The sequence below is a fragment of the Punica granatum genome, chromosome 7, assembly GCF_007655135.1.
Source record: "Punica granatum isolate Tunisia-2019 chromosome 7, ASM765513v2, whole genome shotgun sequence".
Lineage (NCBI taxonomy): Eukaryota > Viridiplantae > Streptophyta > Magnoliopsida > Myrtales > Lythraceae > Punica > Punica granatum.
The window spans coordinates 18,981,144-18,996,467 of record NC_045133.1 but is presented as its reverse complement, the minus strand read 5'-3'; the positions used below and the strand labels follow the sequence as shown (position 1 = coordinate 18,996,467).

Here is a 15,324-nt window from a genome sequence, read left to right as displayed (position 1 = left end):
ATCCTCCTAACATGCTTTTTAAAATTAGCATGCCATAACATAAATCACTATTTTCCTTTCAGATCTAGTATACATTTAAATTCCATCAAATAATAATCAATTATACCTAATTAACCAATTATGGCAATTAATAATTTTATATAGTAACCCATCAGTCCTGTTCATCCATTTCTCTCACCTTTTTCTTCCCATTTTCTTTCGGTGTGAACTCTGGTATTCGAAAGCTCAACATGATCTCAACTTATCTAATCGAGTCGAGTCGACTCACTAAGAGGTAAAACTCTCACAGCGTAAATTCTATGCATTCAGAAGGACTTCAATTCGATAAATCGCTTAAGCAGAACAAACTCCAATGATCATCCTTTTTTCCTTTTTTTTCCCCATTTGTCTCGCCTTTTCTCCTAAAAAAAATGTAAATTGCTTTTCCGGTCCTTTAATAAATTTTAGGTTTTCCCCCATTTCTATTTCTCTATATTCCATTTCCCCCCCATTTTTTTGGCCTTTTCTCTTCAAAAAAAAATTATAGATTGATTTTCCGGTCCTTTAATAAATTATAGGTTTGCAAAAATTTATGGTTATAATAACATTATCAATAATTGCAAATTTGATCGAAGATGTCGGATATTTTGCTAAATCATTTGTCCGATATCTTTCTAATTCAATGACGTAATTATAAATTAATAAGATATATTTCTAAATTAATGGCCAATTTGCTGTATATTGTGAAAAATATTGGTTCACATAATTATTTTGATATATCCAGTACATCCGCACATTTTGATTCGGAACTTTCTCAACAATTTTATTATTCAGTTATAACATTTGTCAATTAAACTATAACATTTTACTATTGTTATTTAAATAATGAAAATTAATAAATATTTTAGAATTATGTGTGTTCCCGAGGATAAAACGGGTGCCACCTATAGTCTTTTTGTTTGAAGACAGCTTAGATGTAAACCATACTTATAACGTGATTTTACGGTAAGTTGCTCTTGAAGACAGAAGAATCACTAGTCGTAGTTATGTAAAATTAAACAGTATCTGTTCCCCTATATATATCTGTTTCTTTACAAGCGCCGAGCCTACTCATTTCATACTTACATGGTCAATTATCAACAATATAGTTTCTGATCTGAGAAGAATAGCCTATGGATGATCAAATATGGATGGCGCCATCAAAAGAGCAAATAGCACAGTGATGTACTTCTCACCTGATGATCAAGAGGTCTCAAGTTCGATACCTAACTACTCGTGTCCCTTTATTAAATATTTATGATTTTTATTTTAATATATTATGCCCATAGGCCTTTCTTATAATGAAAAAAAAAAGATGGCGCCGATATCTCTGAATAATAATCGGAGAGCAAAACTCACCAGCAACTTTGACACCCCATTCGGGCTGATGCTCGACAGAGAACATCCTAGATTTCTCACTAATGATCACGAAGCTGTTTATCTTGCGCCAAGAAACACCAAAAACATAATAAAGATCACAAAAGATGATCTTATCCAAAAATAATAATGAGACCACAAAAAAGAAAATAAAAGGGGGAAAAAAAAAATGTCAAATGGGCCTTCTCTGTTCCATTTACCCCCAAGTGTGTGGATTGAGTTCATTGAACGAAATCTGCTCAGGTCTCTGTCTTGTCCCGATCCAATCTGCTTCTTCAAACTGACAGGTTTCCAGAGCCTTCATGAAACCTTGTACTTGGAGACCAACGGTACCACGGGTCTCGGCAGATATTAGGTGAGATTAACATATACGTCTATGTAATTAATTCAATCGAAGTCTATACATTGTCCAGTAAATCTCATAACATGTTCAAATTTCGGATCGTGCACTTATTGAGAGTGATAATATTTTAATATTCAATCTTTTAAAATTACGAGAGTAACATCTTTCATAATTTTAGTGACCGAACTTTTTATTTCGTTTTTGGTTTATTTTTCTGTCATTTGATTGAAATTGACACGTGAACACTACTCCTGTCTATCCAAGCAAATTCCAAAATTTTACCAAAATGGATTAATTCGAACGTGTATTTCCTTAAATAATGTCTCGAGTTTGAGCCTTATGAGTTGAGAAAATTCATGATTAATAGAGCTTAACTTTGCTGTTAGATCAAACTCGAACTGAATTAGTCGAAATGCATAAGAAAAAATTCAAAAAATATTGAAATAGTAATTACTGGAAAAATCCGACCCTTATCATGACAATGTCGCCTCTATATATAGACAACTCGTCGACCGACAACTTCTCTAATCTTTGCAGAACAAAGATCTTCATATTCAGTTCAGTCCGTGTCCCGCACAAGTTCACCAAACATGTCGCCTGCTCTATCTCTGACAGCCTCCCACCTTCCTCTGTTCAAGTCACTGGACACCATCCCAAAGGAGAGCATTTTGGCCCCAAGAACCACTTCCAAGAAAGACCTATGTCACAAAACAACATCCTCAGGTTCAGGGATCTTGAGGAGGAACCTCTTGAGTTCCGGCCCGTTCGTGAGTCTCGGGGTCGGGTTCCTCTACCCAGCGAGGCCCGCCTCTGCCCAGGAGCCCGAATCTCCTTCCCAATCCTCCTCGAGCCGTCTCTCCTACTCGAAGTTTTTGCAGTATCTGGACGAGGGGAACGTCCGGAAGGTGGACCTGTTCGAGAACGGGACGGTCGCGATCGCGGAGATATTCAACCCCACCCTTGACAAGGTCCAGCGAGTTAGGGTCCAACTGCCCGGGTTGCCACCGGAGCTGCTGGCGAAGATGAAGGAGAAGAATGTGGACTTCGCTGCTCACCCCATGGAGGTCAGCATGTGGCCTATGATTTTCGACTTGTTAGGGAACTTGGCGTTCCCTCTGATTTTTCTGGGCGCCTTGCTCCTGCGGACATCTTCGAATAACAATCCGGGAGGGCCTAATTTGCCGTTCGGGCTAGGAAGGTACGTTTAACTATAAAGTCAATAAGTTGGTATAGATGTAGATCAGGAGTTTCATATATTACTAATGATGTCCGTCTTTGTCCTGTGTTCATGAACAGAAGCAAAGCAAAGTTCCAGATGGAGCCCAACACTGGAATAACATTCGATGATGTTGCCGGAGTTGACGAGGCAAAGCAGGACTTCCAGGAGATTGTGGAGTTCTTAAAAACTCCACAAAAATTTGCGGCGGTTGGGGCGCGGATTCCTAAAGGTGTTCTCCTGGTTGGTCCCCCTGGGACCGGAAAAACCTTGCTGGCAAAGGCGATTGCAGGGGAAGCCGGTGTCCCATTCTTCTCGCTCTCTGGGTCAGAGTTCATAGAGATGTTTGTTGGCGTCGGTGCCTCGAGGGTAAGGGACCTGTTTAACAAGGCAAAGGAGAACGCCCCATGTTTGGTGTTTATCGACGAGATTGATGCGGTAGGAAGGCAGAGAGGGACAGGCATCGGTGGAGGGAATGATGAGCGGGAGCAAACACTTAACCAGTTGCTTACTGAGATGGATGGGTTCGCCGGGGACACTGGAGTTATCGTCCTTGCAGCCACAAACCGGCCTGATATCCTTGACGCTGCCTTGCTTCGGCCAGGAAGGTTCGATAGGCAGGTAAGATGCTTGTCACATCTTTTCTCAGACGTTCCATGTGACTATCATCAGGATGAAAAACTAGAGAATCTAACTCGGTACCTCGTAATCAATCTAAAAATTTCACATTGATAGAGTGATCGATGCATGTGATTCCAGTGATAACATCCAATCAATTACGAACCTGCTTCAAGACGTATCTCACTTAAGTTAATTCTGGTGCTTCGGGTAGGTTTCTGTCGCATTACCTGACATAAGGGGAAGGGAGGAAATCCTGAAGGTGCACAGCAAGAACAAGAAGCTGGACAAGGATGTTTCCCTGAATGTCATCGCCATGAGAACACCGGGATTCAGTGGGGCAGACCTGGCGAACCTCATGAATGAGGCTGCCATTCTCGCTGGTCGGAGAGGGAAAGACAGCATCACAATGAAGGAGGTTGATGACTCGATCGATCGTATCGTGGCAGGAATGGAAGGGACCAAGATGACTGATGGAAAGAGCAAGATTTTGGTAGCTTATCATGAAGTTGGGCATGCAATTTGCGCGTAAGTATGATAGCTCGCAGATTCCATTCAGTTCTGAAGAACCGCGAAAATGGAAAACTAGAACATGTTTCTTGAACGCGCTGGACCTGCTTTACCTTCTTTGATATTCAAGTGAATGCGAAAATTTTCCAGCAAAGCACGGGCTAATTGATCTTTAATGTTTATGTCTATCTGCAGGACACTGACACCGGGCCATGACCCTTTACAGAAGGTCACTCTGATTCCCCGAGGCCAAGCACGCGGGGTCACATGGTTCCTACCAGGCGAAGACCCAAGTCTCATCTCCAAGCAACAACTCTTTGCTCGAATTGTTGGAGGGTTAGGTGGCAGAGCGACTGAGGAAATTGTATTCGGAGAGCCCGAAATCACGACCGGTGCAGCTGGTGACCTGCAACAGGTCACTCAAATAGCTAGGCAGGTTCGTTCTAATAATTCAGGAACACTCTATTTTGCTACCATTTACCCGGTAACTTCAGCCAATGACAATATCAAGACCCTGAAATCGAGAATATCACGATCAATGCTGCTAATTTCCCATATAATTTTTGAAATGACCTCAACCCTGACTCGGCTACAACATGGCTAGCTTCATCAAGTTAAATCACCTTTTGAGGCTAGGTATGGGTTTGTCCCTTTTAGTCCATTGAGATTGTGCTCAGCCTTCCCATATCAACCTCGAAGAGGTTGAGGTTGCATATATGCAGCTGCAACTGGCGTTACCGATGTCAATTGTAGCCTCGAGAGGCTTTGGTGAGAACGAGACCAAATTGCCGTATAGAGTTGGGGTTGAGCAGCGATGATTGAGGATAGTTTTGAAGAATCATGAGAAGTTCAGGGCAACTTAGAAATTTAATGGTGCTGTATACTGTTATATGACCAAAGTTTGGGGAGTTAGCTGCTCACTCCCCATAGTTTAGGACAGTTCTGAAGCTACCAGTCGAAAATAAACATACTAAAAATGGAAAGGCAATTTCAAGAAAGAGTTTACTAAAATGGAACTGAAAGACTCATTTCATGTCTTGCAGATGGTGACAATGTTCGGGATGTCGGAGATTGGGCCTTGGGCCCTCGTGGAACCATCGGTACAAAGCGGGGACGTGGTTATGAGGATGCTTGCAAGGAACTCGATGTCGGAGAAACTCGCAGAGGACATCGACTTATCAGTTCAGCGGATAATCCGGGATGCCTACGAGATAGCTAAAGACCATGTAAGGAGAAACCGGGAAGCCATGGACAAGATAGTGGATGTCCTTCTGGAGAGGGAGACTCTATCCGGAGACGAATTCAGGGCAATCCTCTCCGAGTTCACAGATATTTCCATCAACAAGATTGACAGGACTCCTATTAGGGAGCTCATTGAAGCCTAAGAATTTTAGAATTTTCCGAAAGAGAGTGTACAATAAGATCCGATCGATGTATATAAACTCTTAGAAAATTAGTACCAGCAGAAATTATTCGTTCAATCTGGTGTATCCAAATGCAGATGCTTTTGCAGATATAATGTCGTCCAGCCTAATGTTCAAAATCCGCTAACAAGAAAATCATCAAGCTCAAGATGTACATGCAGCACTGAAGGTAGGCAAAAGGAGAAACACTCCGCCAATTATATTTGATTTCATTATAGGCTTAACTTAAAGACTCGTTTATTGAGATTCCTTCCACCCACCACACCACAAGGCATACTGTAAAGCAAAAAATCAACAACTTGATTGGGGGTAAGTTTTATATCAAATTGCCCCAGCTCGAAGCATTTCTGATGTATCAAATAACTGGCACAGCCAAAAAGCTCTCCTCTCCTCTCTGTTGTACAAAGGAAAGAAAAAACACCCCACTCACATGGAGGAAACTCTACTTTCTTGATCGAATGGCAGATAGGAACAGTTAGAAAAAAGACCTGCAAATCCCTGCGAGAGACGGCGCTCAACCGAACATGGAGACTTTGATGAACTGATTGGACTGTTACTGTGCCTAACACTTTCCATGCAATCATCATAAATGCTCTCGTCAGGGTTCAAAGGAAACCCATGGGCCCTGAGACGTTGCCTCTTCGAATTTAGGAAGGGATCTGAGCCCAATGAGCCGAGATTGCAAGCATTTGGGGGTTCATCGTCCTCTATTTTGAGCGCATCAGTTAGCCTCCTCTTTAGACCAGGTAAGCTCTTCAATCCTGAAAGAAATCCAAAGCAATCATAGCATTGTACATATTCTACTGAACAAAGAGAATAAATCGGCTTTGTTGTTTTCTAACTGGGATTTTACCAGGAAGAGAATCTTCATGGGATTCTGAATCGTCACATGTACAATATAAGTTAGAATTGCGTCTCGACCCCAAGATCCTGTAGAAGTTAAAGAGGGGAATGAACAAACTTAACTTCTAGATGGAAATCTGATCACTCTTCCATGAAGCTTATATTCAAATTCTCATTGAGATATAACTTCCCCCACCTGAATTTTCAGAATGTAACAGTTCAACTAATATATAATTCAGAATAGAGCGGGTCGAGGTTATATCAAACCTGTACATATGCTCTACAAAATCATCTATCAAAACAGGCCATGCACCTGAAAGAACCAAGAAAAAAATCTAGTCAAGCTTCCTCTTCATCGCAAGTAAGAGGACACACAAGGACTAGAGCTCACAAGACTTCAAAGACACACATTCGAGACTCTCATACCTTCAGGATCGTAGCCTTCAAGAGTTTCACGCACACAGCGGCTAAATGCTAGAACTTGCTGCCAAGTGTCCTCTGAGATGTTGTACCGCTGATTCCTCTGCAAAAATTCTGCTTTTTTAGGCTTTTAAGGGTAGTTGAAGTTTCATGATTGAACAAAACAGAGATTCAATAAGTATCCGTTTGAATAGGATCAAGATATTCCTTTTCGTACAGGATGACAAAGGAATATTGTGATTTTTGGATTTAATGCCTTTTACAGTTTTGAATACAAATAGTAATAAGTATACCTCGACAAAATCACACCATTGGTTGAGAAGCCGAAATCTCCCAGCCAAAACGAGTTTCCAGGCAGCAACAGCTTTGTTGACAGCTGTAAGCAGTACCATATAGAAAATAATCAAGAAAAGAAAAATTGTATCCATCAAATGCCCTGTAATGGAATCGAAACGACAGACTTACTTATATTCTTTTGGCCATTTTCACGGCAAATGAAGAACACAAAATCATAGAAACGTGAGAATTCAGAAAAGTCCACCTGGAAAAAAAATCAAAATAAATGTGAAGGTGAATTACTTATTTGATATTCACGAATCAGAATGCATTTACAACCCAAAGTTCCCCATTTTATGCTACATACAAGTTCCCTGTAAATGTGAAAATGAAATGATTCTCACCGTTAAGTTAAGCCGTGACATGAGCTTAAGTAGTTCATCAAAAATTGAGTTCCTGTAACATGAATGCATCACTTCACGTCAAACTCAGAATGGAAAAGGGCCTATTCTTTTGTCAATAAAACTACTTGAAAAGCATGTCAAATTGAAGCCATTATCCCATGAAAACCCTACTTTGTCACCCCAATTGGTTTCACACATGGAGAAGCTTCTGCCTTGGTGGGTATGAACTGCACACGGCAGAGATAAAGGAATGCAATTAAGGGCTTGGCATAGTACCGGTACTATCAGAGAGAAAAGGCTAGCTCTAAGCAAACCCTCTATCTGGTTTTTCGCTACTCGAAGGAAAGAAATAGGGCAGAAGTGGATAATTAGCACTTATCCTCAATGATGGTCATTCAAAATGTTAAATAGAATGGACCACTGACACATACCTCTGCAACATATGCTACACTATACAATGGTCCAGTTTCCCCAATCAAAAAGCCCCGAAACCGTTGCGGAGAATTAAACTCTAACCGTTCAACCGTTAGATACACTTTCTAATCTCGTGCTCAATCAAAGTGCACCGCGTTGCAAACGATCAGTACTGAGAAACATAGACATCACATACCGCATCACCGGTCTTGAATGAATATCTTTCAAGAGCTCAGCCAAAGCTTGCCGACAGAACTTAGCCCCTTGCGAGTCATCGTCCTGTCCATGAACGCTTCCCATAGAAACAGAAGCATTCCCATACCTGATGGCTGCAAAAAGAACAAAACAATCTCAAAAAAAAAAAAAAAGAACCCCGTTTTTCTTCTTTTTTTAAAGAATCAGACTAAACAGCCCAGATTGCCTCACCAAGCAGAACAAAACCAGCAAGCAAACTTATTCAAAAAAAAAAAAAACCCTGAAAGCAAAATCCTTCAATAAGAAATTTAGTATCAAACAACATCATACTTTGCCACAAACTAGTAGAAGAGCTGCCAAAGAATTCAAAACAGAGGAAAGAAATCTCAAAGGAGCAGAAAACAAGAAAAAGTTGGAAATTTAAGTGATTTACCACAGAATCGGCTGTAGGTATCGAAGATGTCGAGGTGGGAAGAACCCGAAGAATCCATGGGGAAAAGCAAGGCGGGAGCTCCACCAAATCAAGAAAACAATAAAGATAGGATTGCGATGACGGGGGAGCAGCAGTGATCGAAACCCTAAAGAATCTGGGGTCACATGAAAGATAATCAAAATCTGATTTTGGGGATTCTGGTCTGTGTAGATCTATCAAGATGTCTCTCTGGGGCTAGTCGGCTCTGTCACGCGAACTTCCTTTCTTGGGGAAATTCGCTTTGCTTCTGTCCTGAGCTCCTTCTTCCTTCCCCTGCTTGATTTCGACCCAGTGTCAATGGGAAGGGGAGCTGGGGGAAGCAGATTCCAGACGGCTAGTATACGCTTAAACCGGCCGGTTCTGTCATTACCATACCGGATGGATAATTAATAATGATCATACGACAACGTGGATTGTTCATACGGTCCACCCTTTCTTTCCCTTAAATAAGAATTTCGGGTTGGAATCCTGTCTTTTATATAGGAAAGAGTTTTACTCTTTGATAGGCCGAATCAGTTTAAATTTGGATTAATCGTTCCTTTTGGATTTCCGAATATCAAATTGTGCACAACAAAAATAAGAGCAAAGTGTAATCACCTCCCTTGGACTATTTGATCGTTGGGTTTGGGATAAAGATAGGGATGGGATGACATGAGACTTTTAAATCTCATAGATATTCATGCTATGTTTGGGTAGATTTGTTGGGAAGTCTTACATTAAGCTCGAAAACTCGAATACCCGGAGCGACCACGACATCGGTCGAAGATAGATGTCCAAAATCTCAAATTCTACTGAAATTATATTTTTCTAGTTTTTAGATTCCGTGTAATATGTGAACATACTCAAAACAAAAAATATCTTAAGGAAAGATACTGGAATATCTCTAAAGAATATGATGGCATATTTTTTAGGGTCTATATATAGAGGTATTGTATGAGAGAAAAAGTTACCTCAGTGCCATGAAGCCTTGGGCCCTTGGAGTCCGTTTGAGACAGTGGTTAGCCACCTGGATAAATGACGGTGTAATCTCTTTGCGATTGATGGCTTTTCGAGGACTCTGGGATGAGAGTGAAAATATGAGTGAGAGAGAATGATAAATTATAGATTCTTCTCGGTAAGGCAGACTTTTTTAGGATTGTAATATCCTGTTTATTAGTGAATTCCTCGTTATATCCATGGATGTGTTCCTTCTGAGTGTTTTTACTACGGATATTTGATATCCGATTTATTACCTCATTTTCACAACTCGTATTTAGGCATCTTCTTTTCCAAAAAAGATTATAACAGCGAATCAACAGCCTCAATTGGGGCTGTGGTGGCCGGCTCCGGTCACCACATCCTCGATTTCCCTCCCTTCTATCACTCTTTGAGAGAACAGGAGCAGGGGCATTTTCATACAAATATCAACCCTGTGCACCCATAACCTACCTTTCTAGCCGGGATTAGCTCCTCAATTATTATATCTCGATAATTCTTCAACCCAATTCGTATCCCATCAACACTAAACATGGGTTGGCTTGTTTGGTTTCATAGTAAAATTTTAAAATATTACTTTAACTTAATTTTATTCATAACATAATAAAATAAATTATATAAAATTAAAGGGTGGATCTCATTTATACCACTATTTTTCCATAACAAAACAAAATAACTCATACAAAGTCAAATGGTGAGTCCTATTTATTCCACTCTTTTTTAAAATCAAAATTTAATTTTAAAATTTTACTTTCAAATCAAACGCAGCATTAGAAATTCTATTTCACTTTTTATCACCAGAATCAAAATTGGGCTTCGTGTTTGAAGACATGACGTAACATTCAATCTCGTTTGTTGAGAAAAACATGACTTTCAAACCAAACGCAGCATTAGAAATTTTATTTCACTTTTTATCACTAGAATTAAAATTGGGCTTCGTGTTTGAAGACATGACGTAACATTCAATCTCGTTTGTTGAGAAAAACATGACTTTTTCATAAACTTATTATACACAAAATATATGTGAAAATATATATTGATGTTTCAAATCTAAACTTTTTTGATGAATAATTTTTCAAATCTAAACTTATCATACACAAAGGTCATAAACTTGAATAATCTCTGATGTTACTTTTTCATTAAATACGATAGATTATAGTGGGGGACTATTTCTCCCTCCTATTAGACTGACACACTTTAATTATTGTTGGTTATTCTAAATTACCCTCAATTGCATATTTGCGACTATAATCAATACTGATAGACCACAAATCACTCTATCCCTTCATATCTTAACTTATTATCATTTGGTAATTAAGCTGCATATATATATATATATATATTATCGTTTGGTAATTAAGTTGCATATTACATATATTTATCTCATAGCCCATATTACTCCAGATTTATTTTTACTTTATAATATGATGATGACTAGAACATAACAAAAAAAAATTATGAATGTTATCCGGTAAATGAATTTCAGAGTTGATTTGAATTTATTTTGGATGCAATAATACTTCAAATGTTCATATAATTTGACTAAGTTAATGTATACTCATTATACGTATGGAAGGAAATATTTTATTAGACAACCAATAATAATTGGAGTTGATAAGCCAAATAGGGGTTGAAACATCCCCGGCCCTTATAATATTTTATACGCTCTAACTAAAAAAAGAAATTCCCGACTAAGGTTACTCACTGGACTCTATAAAATATTTTATACGACAACTGAGCCACTAAATGGAGATTTTAGTATTTCTCATTTAATTACACCCGGTGCAATTCTTACACGGTACACAAAGATTGATTGAGCTAATCGGAATTTGACTAAAGAAATTAAAAGTTTCATCTTGTGAATTGCGATATATAGAGAAAGAAATTTGGTCCCCCTCTATACCTTGGCAAGGGCAATCTTTTTTAATGTATTAGTTAAAAAGCACGCGTGCAATGGATGCGCTAGTATATTAAGGATATGTTTAATGTAACTTACTGTTTATTTGCATGAAAGAAAAAGAATGGAGTATAGATAGATATATTAATTGTTATTTACATAAAGAAATATCAAAACCATTTTTAGGTTGTCTTAAGTAGTCAGAGTTATATCCATCCACGGTCTCTAATTCGAGTATCTGAAATTGACCGTTACTATCACATAATCACCGCATCATTTAGAGATACATTCCACAAAAAGAGAGACTTGACATCTCAATTATCATGTAAATTTTTAAGTCTCTTTATGAAGCCCACATACATACTTAAATATAAAAAAAATGATCGTGTGACCCACAGGTACAAATCTGACCATTGGGGTCTACCCCCAATGAATAGATTTTCTTTTAAAAAAAAGTAAGTTGAAAAAGTGCAGAGGAGCTGCCACATGGGGCCCGCTACAGCCACGAGGCAGCTCCTCACCCGTCTCTCGTCAAAGAGACCCTTGGGCTTAGTCTCATAAGTTGGGTAAATTGCACTAGTGGTCCAAAATATTTTACAAATGTTTCATTATGTCCAAAAAGTTTTTTTCGCTACATGATGGTATAAAATGTTTCAAAATTGTTTCATGATGGTACAAACCGTCAATTGGCCATAACGCCGTTAACATTTTGCTGACGTGGCGCGTCCTATGTGTTACTTTTGTTACGTGAAACCAATCATAGTGCACCACGTCATTTAAGATGAAAATAAAATTTTAAAAAGTCCAAAAAAATACAAAAAATAATACAAAAATACAAAAAAGAGTAAAAATTTAGAAAAAAAAATAAAAATAAATTTTAATATTATTTTTAAATAATTTTTTTTATTTTTAAAATAATTTATAAATATTTATAAAAATTTTAAAATTTAATATTAAAATTATTTTAAATTTTAAATAATAAAAATTATTTTAATTTTAAATTTTAAATTTTAAATTTTAAATTTTAAATTTTTTAAATTTTAAATTTTTTTTTTTTAAATTTTTAATAAATTCTTTTCCCTTTCCCTTTTTTTTCCCTTCCCCGTTTCCCCTTCTTTTTCCCCGTTTTCCCCCTTTTCCCTTCTTTTTCTAATTCTTTTTCGCCTTATTTTTTTTTAAATTTTTAAATTTTTAGAATTATTAAAATTTTTCGGCCACGTCAGCAAGGAGGTGACACGTAGTAGCCACGTCAGCGTCGGCTGACGGCGTCAAGCTCGAGTTGACGGTTTGTACCATCATAAAACAACTTTGAAACATTTTGTATTATCATGTAGCGAAAAAAACTTTTTGGACCATAATAAAACATTTGTAAAACATTTTGGACCACCAGTGCAATTTACCCCTCATAAGTTTCGAAAGCCTTTGGTTCATAGGTGGGGTGAGCAGCCTAGATTTAGCACATCCCTCATGAGAAGGACGGGTGATTCAATAACCCAAATATAGTTCTTGATCAAAACATCTTCCCCAGCAAATAACTTTTACTTTTTCCAAGAGAATTTTTCCCGAAAATTTTGTAATTTTCTTATCTCATGAATTCTCCGAGGAATTTGTCAAAAAATCAAATTATAAATAAAAAATAAAAGAGAGTCCCCACTAGGCCGATCATAGGCTGAACCAGGCATCACACCAGCAACCTCCAACTAAAACCATAACTTTTTCTTTTTCTATTTTTTAAAATAAAAATTATGTAGGAAATTTCCCTTGAAAATGCCCAATTTTCATATATTGTTAATTAAAATTCTTTAAAATATTGATTATCGAAAAATATTCTTTAAAATATTTTTGGTTTCCTTTTTTTTTTTGGTAGAAAGGAAAATCATTCATTCAATCAACCGGAGTAATCATAGTTTGACACAGAGCGAGGTGTTATAACACCCGAGACATCCCTAAGTAAGGAAAGGCTTAAGAAAGTAGGAACCTGACTATATATTGTGAACGGTTCCGATTGGACAGCACCCTCCTTCGCTTGGAAGAGGTCCACACAGTAATTGGTCGCTCGAAAGATGTGGCTAGGCTCGATCATGAATCGGGAACACAACATTCTACAATTATTAATTAATGGATTTAAGAGCATATTAGAGGAACCTCCCCTATTATTAAGAATTGTCTGGATTGTACAGACAATTGTACAATCGAGACAATCCTTAATACTCCCCCTCAAGTTGAAGTATGAGGGTCACGAATGCCCAACTTGGAGAGAATGAAGTGGAAGCAATCTCTACCTAGTGCTTTTGTAAAGATATCTGCCAATTGAAGTCGCCTAAGTAAATGACCGGTAGTTACAACGACTGATTTGATATGCTCACGAACAAAATGACAATCTATCTCAATATGCTTTATTCGTTCGTGAAAGACAGGATTAGCCGCAATATATAGCGCCGCCTAATTATCACAGAATAAATGAGTTGGTGCTGCCATACTCCAAGTGAAGAAAGAAGATTCCGTAACCATATGATTTCACTAGCAGCTGCTGCCATTGCTCTCTACTTTGCCTCAGCGAATGAGTGAGAGACTGTGGTTTGCTTCTTCGTTTTCCATGATACCGGACATCCTCCAAGTGTGATAAAATAACTCGTAATAGAGCGACGAGACAAGGGACAGCTTGCCCAATCCGAATAACATAATGCTTCAAGCTCAAGAGAAGTAGGCCACAAAAAAATCCCCTGACCAGGGAATTACTTTAAGTAGCGTAAGACCCGCATAACAACATCCCAATGATCCTGACATGGTTCCTACATAAATTGGGCCATAATAGGAAGAGAATAACTAATTTCTGGCATGGTGACGGTAAGATAAATGACCAATTAGACGCCTGTACTTGGCCGGATCCGATAACAAGTCCCTCGAACTCGTGGACAGTCGATGACATTGTTCCATAGGGAAAGGTGATGATCGTGGCGCCAACATACCATATTCAGCTAAGATGTCAAGAACATATTTTCGTTGGCTAAGAAGGAGACCTGAGTTCAATTTAGCGACTTCAACGCCAAGAAAATACTTTAGAGGCCCCAAATCCTTTATACGAAAGCACTTATCCAGATAATCCTTAAAGGAATCACAGTGGCTAGAACTATTCCCAACTATGATCAAATCATCCATATAAACCAATATGCCAAGAAAAACAATCCCTCGAGTGAAAGTAAAAAAGGAATGGTCTGCACTTGATTGGACGAAGCCATATTGTCGCATTGCATCCGTGAACTTCGAAAACTAGTTTTTTTGATGCTTGATGAAGTCCATACAAAGACTTATGTAATCGGCACACATTGCCGTTCTTCGAAGCAGAGAAACTCGGGGGTAACTCCATGTATACCTCTTCATCCAAATCTCCGTGTAAAAAGGCGTTGTTCACGTCCATATGATGTATTTGCCACTCCTTTACTATTGCAACTGTCAATAGGCATCGCACTGTCACTAATTTGGCCACTGGTGCAAAAGTTTCGTAATCATCGATTCCCTCCACCTGGGTGAATCTCTTTGCGACTTGTCGAGATTTATAACGTTCTATACTTTCATCAGCTCGATGCTTTACTTTATACACCCATTTGCAACCAATGGGTCGTTTGCAGTGAGGAAGCTGTTCAATCGTCCAGGTTTTATTCAACTTGAGAGCTCGAATTTCTTCTGCCATTGCAATTCTCCAACTCCGATCTTTAACGGCTTCTCGATAAGACGTAGGCTCTTTATCAGAGTCAATTACTGCTAGGAACACCTTGTGATGATAGGAGATATTCGAATAATCAACAAATCTCTTAATGGGATAAGACGTACCTGAGGAGTCCGAGGAGATGGGTAGAGTAGGAGAGGGGGTCTCACGGCGTGTAATGTGAACAATAAAATCCTTGAAGCGTTTGGGAAGAGT

At 38.5% G+C, this 15,324-nt stretch overlaps 2 protein-coding genes across 2 annotated transcripts; one reads left to right on the top strand and one right to left on the bottom strand.

The window, feature by feature from the left end:
* The first annotated feature begins 2,251 nt into the window (after positions 1-2,251).
* Positions 2,252-5,596, top strand: LOC116213926 (ATP-dependent zinc metalloprotease FTSH 6, chloroplastic). The gene is made up of 5 exons (XM_031549075.1): positions 2,252-2,936; positions 3,035-3,575; positions 3,787-4,100; positions 4,278-4,518; positions 5,126-5,596. The coding sequence occupies exons 1-5, from the start codon at positions 2,329-2,331 to the stop codon at positions 5,465-5,467; spliced, it is 2,046 nt and encodes a 681-aa protein (XP_031404935.1). The 5' UTR covers positions 2,252-2,328; the 3' UTR covers positions 5,468-5,596.
* A 74-nt stretch (positions 5,597-5,670) lies between these two features.
* Positions 5,671-8,890, bottom strand: LOC116213927. The gene is made up of 10 exons (XM_031549076.1): positions 8,492-8,890; positions 8,060-8,192; positions 7,450-7,501; positions 7,235-7,310; positions 7,063-7,145; positions 6,776-6,872; positions 6,617-6,662; positions 6,360-6,436; positions 5,995-6,267; positions 5,671-5,900 (listed from the first exon to the last, which is right to left on the bottom strand). The coding sequence occupies exons 1-10, from the start codon at positions 8,547-8,549 to the stop codon at positions 5,719-5,721; spliced, it is 1,077 nt and encodes a 358-aa protein (XP_031404936.1). The 5' UTR covers positions 8,550-8,890; the 3' UTR covers positions 5,671-5,718.
* Positions 8,891-15,324: the final 6,434 nt, after the last annotated feature.

Bases quoted from the DNA above. Each gene is read 5' to 3' on its own strand.
- LOC116213927 (XM_031549076.1), bottom strand. From the start codon at position 8,549: ATGGATTCTTCGGGTTCTTCCCACCTCGACATCTTCGATACCTACAGC. The intron at 6,873-7,062 runs GTATACTTATTA...GAATTTTTGCAG, and splicing joins AATGGTGTGATTTTGTCGAG to AGGAATCAGCGGTACAACAT. The intron at 6,268-6,359 runs GTAAAATCCCAG...GATTTCTTTCAG, and splicing joins CCATGAAGATTCTCTTCCTG to GATTGAAGAGCTTACCTGGT.
- LOC116213926 (XM_031549075.1), top strand. From the start codon at position 2,329: ATGTCGCCTGCTCTATCTCTGACAGCCTCCCACCTTCCTCTGTTCAAG. The intron at 2,937-3,034 runs GTACGTTTAACT...GTTCATGAACAG, and splicing joins TTGCCGTTCGGGCTAGGAAG to AAGCAAAGCAAAGTTCCAGA. The intron at 4,519-5,125 runs GTTCGTTCTAAT...CATGTCTTGCAG, and splicing joins TCACTCAAATAGCTAGGCAG to ATGGTGACAATGTTCGGGAT.